We start from the raw sequence: 9,941 nt of genomic DNA, 5'->3' as shown, positions 1-9,941 counted from the left end.
ATCATTTTAATATTATACATTTAAGATTTTGCTACGGTAATAAATACATAAATACAAATCAAATGAATTAAATTATTATTATTATTATTATCTGAATATTTTGAAAGGAAAATCATATAAAATTCAATTGGTTCGCGAAATACCACGTTATCTTGTATCAACGATCGATATAAGGTAGCGAATAAATGGATATTTTAAGTCACTGTGTGCACTGTTTTTAATACTTTCTTTTTTTTAGACGTTTCATCTTATGTTTATGTGATTATTATTTTTAATATCGCAACTTTTAAAATATATATGTGATTCTACTGACGATGAGTCGTCAAAGCGGTTTCTTCTATGTTCTGTTCTGTTCTGTTCTGTTCTGTTCTGTTCTGTTTTGTTCTGTAATTCGTTACTGATATTTATATTTTCATCTACTCTTGGTAATTTTAAGCTTCATAAAGCTTTTGCTTTATGAGAACTTGTACAGTACAATACAGGCTATCTTCTATCTAATCAACTTTCCATTGCAATAAATAATATGAAGGTGTTGTCACCGATTTTCGAGATAGTAACTTAATCGTAACAAAAGAAAGCTTGTCATTAAGAACCAACTTGCAGGGATGGATGCCAGAACATAATATCTTTCATCTGAAAATAAATGAGAAATAAATTGAGAAATGTAACTTTGAGCATGCCTGTCAATTTTTGTCCAACAATTTATAATTTACCTGTCATTTGATCAGATTTCTTTACAGCTGCCCACCCTAGACTTCTTTCAACTGCCATCTTCCATTTTTTATACCTAGCATCTCTCTCTGTAAAAGATTTTATGAGCTACAAATCTCTGAATTAAGTTACGAAATTTCCAAATTTTCTACCTTCTGATGTTGTCGTTGGCAAAAACGTATCTGTTGGTACAGTTTCCACTTCTTCACCTTCAAGTTCCCAAACGTCAATACCTTCTGCATGACCTGCAGCCATTGCAGCTCCTAATGCTGTAATATCTGGCATGGTTGATCTAACTGTTAACATATATAAATATTAAAATGTATAACCATAAACTTGTAGAAAAAATGTTTAATGTTTAATACTTACATACAGGTGTACCACAAAGATCTGCTTGTAATTGCATAAGAAGGTTATTGGTTGACATTTTTCCATCAGTATTTAACTTGGTCAATGGAAAACCGCAATCTTTAAACATAGCTTCTAAAATATCTCTTGTTTGGAAACAAACAGCTTCTAATGATGCTCTTATTATATGCTGTTTTGTAGTAAATGCAGTAAGACCGCAAATAATTCTACAGAAAATATGTTTCAGTAAAAAATATGCTCGTCACTAGTATCATCACTAGTATGTATACGCATCAATACATAGGTAGAAATATATACATATATAAAAAATAAACTATATACCCTCTCGCGTCTTTTCGCCAGTATGGAGCGTACAATCCTGTAAAAGCAGGTACAAAGTATACGTCACCAGTACTGAAAACACTTTCAGCCAGATGTTCACACTCGTGAACATCCTTTATAAGTTTCAAGTTATCCCGTAACCATTTAATGGCAGTCCCTGCCACTGCAACAGAGCCTTCTAGTGCATAAACCGCTGGACTGTTTGGGCCTAATTGATATGCCACCGTTGTAACTAATCCGTGAGAAGAATCGACTCGCTAATGAAAATATTTATACATGAATGAATTGTTAATTTTCTTTTTTTCTTTTTTTCTTTTTTTCTTTTTTTCTTTTTTTCTTTTTTTCTTTTTTTCTTTTATTCTTTTTCTCAATACGTACTGTTGTTCCTGTATTACAGAGCAAAAAACATCCGCCTCTGTACGTGTTTTTCGCTTGTCCTTGTTTCAAGCAATTCTGTCCGACTAACGCAGATTGTTGGTTCCCTAGAATCTAAAAATAAAATAAAAATATCGTAAGGCTATCTTAAATAGGTAAATAGGTAAATAGAAATAGCTTTTTATCAAATATTTAAGGTGTACAACTTACACCGGATATAGGGATTCCTGTTAATGGGCCAATTTTGATATGCCCATAAATTTCGGAGCTGCTCCTGATTTCTGGTAATATTTGCATAGGAATGTCGAAATATCTGCACAAGGTAGGATCCCAAGAAAGAGTTTCTATGTTCATTAACATGGTCCTCGAGGCATTTGTTACGTCAGTAATATATAATCCACCCTCTTTGCCTCCCGTTAAGTTCTGTAACCATTTTTCAATGAATTCTCTGGATCTCGAATTTTCATCATCTATTATTCCTCTTGCTGTAAGTCATAACAATCGTTTGCATATCCTAGATAAATTCTACACTGAAATAGACCGTACTCACGTACCCAAACGATCCACGTGTCCATAGTACCCACTTTGCATTGCTTATCGCGTATCGCTTTTCTGACTGCGAGCACGTTATCTTTCATCCAGCGAATCTTCAATGCCGAAAAATATGGACTGACTGGTAAACCGCATAACGGCTTAATATGATTTTTGCTTTGATCCGGAAATTTCGCAATTATCTGATCGGCGACTGTACTAGTCCTAATGTCTGACCACACTAAATAAGAAGAAAACGATATCTTGTATAATTAATAGAAAAATAAGAGAATATCAATGTTGCTTGAATTATTATTATTATTTTTTTTTTTTTTTTTTTTTACGTTAAATTCGTGATGACTTTATTATTCTTAAGACACACCTATTGCATTATACAATGGTTCACCAGTTGTCGCATCCCATGCTATGGTCGTTTCCCTTTGATTTGTGATACCAATCGTTACTATCTCTTCAACCTTTAAGCCAAGCGTACCAAATTTCCGTGTAACACCTTTGATGCATGCCTTTACCGCAAAAAGAATCTCTTTCGGATCTTGTTCCATCCATCCATCGTACGCAGTGATTAGTTCTATATCGATTTGATGGGAAGCCACCTCGGTCACGCGTTTTGCATTGAACACCTGCAAAATAAATTTCCTTTTAAAAATTGTCACCCTTACTTCAGGGATTAATGGTGACACGGTGACTAAAATAGTATCTTACCACGAAGCGAACTGTCCCTGTACCAACATCGATTACACCGATAAGAGGTCCTCCTTTCTTCGATGTACCCGGCATTGTATCTGAAATATAACCGTCTTTTCTTAATTTCTTTAACAACTAATAAATATAATAATAAAAAGAAGAAAAAAAGATAAAACAACGTCCAACCGAATTCAGACCAGCTTTGAGAGTAGAACTCTACATAACACTTGTGTGAAAGTGAAAGAGGACCGCTAAGCTAATATAGACCGAGATATTTTTCGTTATCATATTTTATTATACGCTTCGATGACCCGTGTGTAGATTAAACAATAATGGTAAGATTAGCGGTGAATCCCCATAGGCATACTTCGCAAGGATATACATATGTAGTTCAGTACAATTTTCGTATTCCGAGTTAACCAGTTAATAAGTATCAAGACAGCTGAATTATTTTTTTAAACGCTGTCAGACTTACATCATCAAAAATACTTCAATTGAACTTTAGATTCGCGGTATCAAACGAAATTACGATTACCATAAATTGTAAATAGATTGATTTACTCTCCTTGACATTGTGCGGGTTTTTCATCTTTTACTTCAAAGACACTGAAATTTCAGTCTCTTCTTTTTAAACGCAAAATAAACTAGGTATTCTTTATTTTTTACCTTATTTAAGGATTTAAGGATTAGTCTTCCCTTCCGTCTATCAATCTTCGTATTCGAGATAAAGTTTTCTTCCTTCGCAATACACTACAGAGATTTTATCCGAAAAAAAAAAAACGATCTTACAATTCAGTACTTTTCGAAAAGAATCAAGTTTACCCCAATTTTGCGTCATTTCCTCGCACGAGATTCTGCGTTGCGTGAGAGGAACGCAAATGACTCTGTCGCTGTATTGTAGCAGCTTTTTTACTCGTGACATAATATATGTATAACGTATATATGTATAATACATATACGTTGTAAATGGAAAAAACGATTCGTCGCATCTAATGTTGAAAGCTCATTATCACTGTCTCCTCCCCTTTGGTTGGTTAATATAATAACTGGTTAGAAAAACGCAGTGCCGGTTCGAAAACAAAATCTGAATACACGTTCGATATGTAAATTCCCTCTCGTTAGATGTTACGGTATCTTCCATTCATCATTGCGGAAAAATCGTGCTCTACGATTGTCAAGGACACGATACATCGACGTTATAAAAAATAAACGCAAGAGGGATTTAATTGTTCGTCGTTACTTCCGCGCTTACAGGACAATTCCTTATTATACGATCTATACCTTTCATCGAGCACTAACGAGAATTTATAAGGCAGCAATAGCCATCTAACGACGAAATAAAAAGCTTCATCCTGCGATGCTCTAGATGTCGCCCCATTTGTCACAAAAATTTCGAAGCTTTTATTATCAATCAAAACTGTGAGAAAACAGAGAATAAATTAATAGGCGCGCAAGCGCGCGTGTGCGTGTGCGCGCGTGTAATTGTGATATATTGATATTAGGTTAAACTTATGAAAACCGAATTAAAATGTAGCTTAATTCAAGTGAAATTGAAATTGAAATTGAAATTGAAATTGAAATTGAAATTGAAATTGAAATTGAAATTGAAATGTAATAATTAACACCTACTTTAATCGTTTATTGTCGCAGCGACTATAAATCTTAAGGAAAAGATACTGTATTGGATACTGTCTGGAATTCGCTTCGATTTGAAAAACTAAAGCAAACTAATGGTATCAAACAATCCTGTTGAAAGCTCCCGAATTCGTTGCAACTAGTTCTAATTTATGTCACACTGCGGCCCGCCATCGAAACAGTTGCACGTGCAACATGACGTATTAAAAACACGCATGCGCTTGCGCCTGAACGCACGCTATCTTTAAATACGAGTAGACGAGCGTGCACGGAATTGATCAGTCAGAAGGGGCTCTAATCTTCGTTAGAGCGAAATCTTTTTATTTTTAGCGAGATTACTAATTCATCGAGCATGACCATGACTCTCGCAGTTCAGTAAATACAGAATGCAAGTTCTCACCTATTTGACAATTGTTCTCCATATCCCAATTAAAATTAAAATTAAAATTGAAATTAAAATTAAAATTAAAATTGAAATTAAAATTAAAATTAAAATTAAAATTAAAATTAAAATTAAAATTCAAATTAAACGACCAAAGGTGATATTTTTAACCGACTTCGAAAAAGGAGGAGGTTACTCAATTCGATCGGTACATATAGATATATCTTTTTTTATGTATGACCAATCGGAGCGAAACCTTTTGCATCTTGTAGAGTATATCTCCCGATTGATCCCGTAAAAAAACTTTACTCTGCAAGGAATGTACCGATCGCGATGAAACCTTTCACATCTAATAGGAGATATTTCCACGATGATCTAACTTGCAAAAATTAACCAATAAGAACGGTGAACTACATTACGGCATCCTACAAATACTGCTCGTTCCACTAAAAGGTGTGAAATAAATCGACTTCAACAATTGTAACAATTATTAATAAAACCTTTTGGTGCATTAACAAAGTGCGCTCCACAGATGTTAATAAAACCTATTTAATCGTTAAATAGTATACCAAATACATTTCAACCTTTTCGGAGGCGGCGCAAAATTAAAAATATCCGAATAAACGATGCTGCCAATAACAGTTTGATTGCGGTATGGCGAACTTGGTAATTTATAAGTCGCGATAAAAAATACGAAACGTTATATGTAGATACAGCAGAAAACATTTGTAATTGTAACGATTGTATCAGAAATTGGCAGGACTTCTGATGTATATGTAGTTAATCAGCAATGGGTATGTTTATTCCCGTTGAATATCGTTTACTTGAAATTATCAAATGGGTCATGGATTGTCATGGATTTTCAACGCCTGAACTATGATCGTCCTGGTAGAAGATAAGTTTCTAATTTTGCGCCGTCTCCGAAGATTAAAATGTATTTTAATATACTATTTAACGATTAAATAGGTTTTATTAACATCTGTGGAGTATTGGTATAAATGAGATAGAAATTATTTTATACTTTTTAGCGCATTTTGTTAATGCAGCAAAAGGTTTTCTTCAAATTTCTTCAAAAATTCTTACATAGTTGTATTTTTTAGCGCATTTTGAAGTCGCTATTTTGTACTTTTTCTTATTCTTATCGACTATCGATAATAATCGAAGATTATTCATCATTCCGATAAGTGATATCAAATTAATACGTAGCGTAAAGAAAATTAGCTCACCTTTTTCTTTGAACGAGTAATATTTAAAAATGCTCGTTTTACGTCCAGTTTGACTACGTTCCAGTTCCGAAAAGGTGGTCTCATCGAACGTTTCATCCAGTTCACTCTCCGCTTCCTTGTCCTCCTGATTCTCCTTCTTCACACCCCCTTCCACGTGTTCTTTCTCCATGACCGGTAATTAATATTCCTTTGCGAATCTCACAAATAGCTACAACAGTTCTTTTCGTTGAGATTTGATCACGAACGATGTTTCTACTGCAAAACAAAAATTACAAAAGTAAGAAAGCTAGCACCGTACATCGTGATCGTTTATCAGCACACCTTTGTAGTGTTCCGAACACATTCGAGCGAAGGAATGCGCAAAGATCGTCGTCGATGCTTTTGTCTTTTGCTCTTCTCTCGCCTCTCTCTTCGCCTCACCGCGGAACCGATTACATATCGTTTCACATTTGGTCTCGTCTGATCTTGTCTTGAGTCGTGTGTCGTTCCTCGTGGTTACAACCAACGGCAACACTAAAATTAACCGTGTTCATCGTGTTCAATTTCGCGCGCATTTCCTTGCAATCTATAAAGAAGTAAGTATGTACTTGCGCCCACCTCCGCGCCGTGTCGTGCCGTGTCGTGCCGTGCCGTGCCGTGCCGTGCCGTGTCGTGTCGTGTCGTGTCGTGTCGTGTCGTGTCGTGTCGTGTCGTGTCGTGTCGTGTCGTGTCGTGTGTCGTGTCGTGCCAATTCTACTCCACCACCGTGCTATTTTCGTACGGTCATTGCGAAAAAGTCGTTGCACTTTTCAAGGGCAACGCGTCACAATGACGCGGGCAACCTTTGCGCGGGGAAAAGCAAATTCGACTTCGACAAATTGACCATAAATGCTTCTTCTAGGACATAACATCTATGACAAAGTTTAGAGAAAATGAATAGAAAAGAAATTTGTGGCAAAAAAGATAGTCATCGTCACTTCCACGGTTGAAAGTTCAAACAACTTCCACAACGCAAGATCATCACTGCTTTGTAATTTACACACGCTTCGAATAAAGCGCGAAATTATTAAATTAGTTTTTTTTAGATACGACGTGAAAGTACTAGACATGATGTGGTCTTCTCTGTGAATAGGCCGCATATGCGGTAGTTCTTCCAGGGAAGTATCGGACTATCCGTAAAACAGTTCTCTGGTTCTTCCTTATATACGAATTGCCCCTTTTACCGAGCACTTGGGAGAAATAACGAAAAGGCGATAGCCACCTATCGACAAAATGATAAGCTCGAACCTGTCATTCTGTAGATGTCGCATCGTTTAGCGCCAAAATATGAAAACTTATATTTTGACATTAATAATATTTAATAAATTTGTATAATGTTACAAATAAACTAAAGAGAATATTCTTACTGTTTTCCTGTTTAAACTATTTATGGAGTATAAAGTTTAATTAATGATATAGAAAAATTAATAGAATAGGTATAGTCGTAATTACTTTATGCTATATTCGCATTCAACGGTGATACCCACGTGTTATAGAAATACGTATACGATTGTTATATCACCTTACGATTTACAACAATACACAAATTTTATATTAGGTATCTTTATTATACAGTTTCTTTCGGCTAATCGTGATATTTGCGTAAAAAAAACACTCGTTTAAGTCATCGCAGAAAAAAAAGCATGATAAATACTTACGAAAATTCTGTAATTGACGCCCGGCGATGAATACACAACGCCTTAGTGCAAACGTAGTTGACAGATGCACAATCATCGACACTTTATCCAAATTAAGGTACGTCTGTCTCATGAACACTATACGACTAAAACCAAAATATGTAATGTTAATGATATACGCAATGAGATATAGTGCTTGTCATGTTTTTCCACTTCTCTACGCCATAGCTTGTTATCTGCTGCGGAACTTGGGTGAACTTGGGTCATCAGCAGCCATATGTCGAAGCCAGCGCCTTATATGTATGTTCCCATATTTATCTTTTCAAATGAATTTTATAATTGTTCCAACAATCGACTATAATACTCAAATGCTGACGTCATTGTCTGAAATTAAAACTTAAAAGTTCTTAAAAACAACAATAATAACTAATAAACATAATTTAGTACTTATACTTACGCTTCACATTTACGATAAATTACGTAATTCATCTATTTCTTTTTGAAAAGTACTTTGTTAAGTACTACATTTTTACGAAGGGAATAAACTTATTTTTTCATTCAAAGTTTGTTATTTCATAAATTTAAGAATCTTTAAGTTTATTTAAAAAATGTACTTATATACATATATACATATATGTATATATATATACCGCAGTGCACCAGAGTCCATAACTGCGAAAAGACCAGTTTTCGTTCTTTCGTGCGCATCTTCGCCCTGATTGGCGATACTCCCAAACGAAGTGGAAAGCGATTGGCAGAGAGCTCGCTGCGTTCCCCCACCATCGTCCAACCTGCGCGTCGCAGTTATGGTCTCTGGTGAACTACGGTATACACATGCGCATACGCGCGTGTACATTCATGCAAGTGTAAAACTAATGACTTTGTAATAAGTTACCAAATGTGTTTAGTTGTTGTAAATACATATACATATTCACATAACGTAGTTTTAATATGACTATTCGTTCAGTTAAACTAGAACAAGACGTTGAGGACCCAGTTGAAAGAATGTTAGACAGAACCGGCTGTAAAGAACTTCATTATCAAGTTCAAGTATAAATTTTACACTTGCAAGTATAAGAATAAATATTATGATATGATTTATCAATTTTTAGGAATGTATAGCAGAAACTCAAGACTGGAGAAAATGTCAAGAACAAGTAAAAAAATTTAAAGTATGTATGGATGAATATCAAAGAAAACGGGAAAAATCATATATATCTCAATAAATATGTCGGTGATAATTAATTATATAAAACGCATGTTGATTTATCCTTTAAATTATTCTACAAATGAACAATTTAAAATGGTACTTGTTGTAAGATCAGATATAAGTATGGGAAAAGGGAAAACTGCAGCTCAATGTGCACATGCTGCAGTAGAGTGTTATCGTCAAGCATTAAATAATAGAAACCATCAACAGATATTTCGCTCTTGGTTATCGCAAGGTCAACCTAAAATTGTTTTAAGGATATCTAATGAACAAGAATTAATGTTGCTAGCTCGTAGCGCACGTAAAACTGGTCTTATTATTTCTATAATAAAAGATGCAGGTAAAACGCAATTAATACCTGGCACAATTTCTACACTTGGAATTGGGCCAGGTCCGAAACAAGCTATAGACGACCTTACCTCAAATTTAAAACTGTTGTAAGTTTTGATACCACAGTTTTTTTATCTAATAGAGAAATATATTTTATATTTTAAATCTATAAGAAATTAATTAATCGATGGTATCTGAATAAATGAATAATTTATTAGAAATATCACTTTGTTTTCATGGATACTTTATTGTTTTATTAAATTTTTCTTTATTTTTACTAGCACCATACATGTAATACCAACAAAATATTATCTTTTTAATTTCATGTGTTAACAAAAATATACATGTATAGGTATATTACTTTAGATTAAAAAACATTATGATATTTTTTCTTTTGCAATAGATTGTTTTTTTTTTTTAAACAAAACATTCATAAATTTAACCATTCTTTTACAATAATCATTTTTATTTTTATTTTTATTTTTATTTTT

The 9,941-nt window shown here is 34.2% G+C and overlaps 2 protein-coding genes across 9 annotated transcripts; one reads left to right on the top strand and one right to left on the bottom strand.

Annotated features, from left to right (window-relative positions):
- Positions 1-63: 63 nt before the first annotated feature.
- LOC114880298 (glycerol kinase) lies at positions 64-8,020 on the bottom strand. 5 transcript variants are annotated; one of them, XM_029196168.2, is made up of 13 exons: positions 7,932-8,020; positions 6,577-6,768; positions 6,256-6,510; positions 3,031-3,125; positions 2,690-2,948; positions 2,331-2,548; positions 1,987-2,199; positions 1,780-1,890; positions 1,402-1,658; positions 1,081-1,286; positions 864-1,007; positions 714-800; positions 64-633 (listed from the first exon to the last, which is right to left on the bottom strand). In XM_029196168.2, exons 3-13 carry the CDS (start codon positions 6,422-6,424, stop codon positions 536-538), a joined length of 1,857 nt encoding a protein of 618 aa, XP_029052001.1. In that variant the 5' UTR covers positions 6,425-6,510; positions 6,577-6,768; positions 7,932-8,020; the 3' UTR covers positions 64-535. The 5 variants fall into 5 exon arrangements, with proteins under 5 accessions (XP_029052001.1, XP_046144525.1, XP_029052002.1 ...); XM_046288569.1 differs by lacking the exon at positions 6,577-6,768; XM_029196169.2 differs by lacking the exon at positions 7,932-8,020 and having other exon boundaries at positions 3,031-3,110; positions 6,577-6,669.
- LOC114880301 (cytochrome c oxidase assembly factor 4 homolog, mitochondrial-like) lies at positions 7,936-9,901 on the top strand. Of its 4 annotated transcripts, none has more exons than XM_046288570.1 (3): positions 7,936-8,028; positions 8,139-8,210; positions 9,023-9,901. In XM_046288570.1, exon 3 carries the CDS (start codon positions 9,139-9,141, stop codon positions 9,559-9,561), a length of 423 nt encoding a protein of 140 aa, XP_046144526.1. In that variant the 5' UTR covers positions 7,936-8,028; positions 8,139-8,210; positions 9,023-9,138; the 3' UTR covers positions 9,562-9,901. The 4 variants fall into 4 exon arrangements, with proteins under 4 accessions (XP_046144526.1, XP_029052010.1, XP_029052009.1 ...); XM_029196177.2 differs by having other exon boundaries at positions 9,023-9,165; XM_029196176.2 differs by lacking the exons at positions 7,936-8,028; positions 8,139-8,210 and adding an exon at positions 8,643-8,934.
- Positions 9,902-9,941: the final 40 nt, after the last annotated feature.

The sequence above is a fragment of the Osmia bicornis genome, chromosome 13, assembly GCF_907164935.1.
Source record: "Osmia bicornis bicornis chromosome 13, iOsmBic2.1, whole genome shotgun sequence".
In the NCBI taxonomy this organism is placed as follows: Eukaryota; Metazoa; Arthropoda; class Insecta; order Hymenoptera; family Megachilidae; genus Osmia; species Osmia bicornis.
Note: the sequence above shows the minus strand (reverse complement) of the source record. Positions and strands in the feature narration are given on the sequence as shown.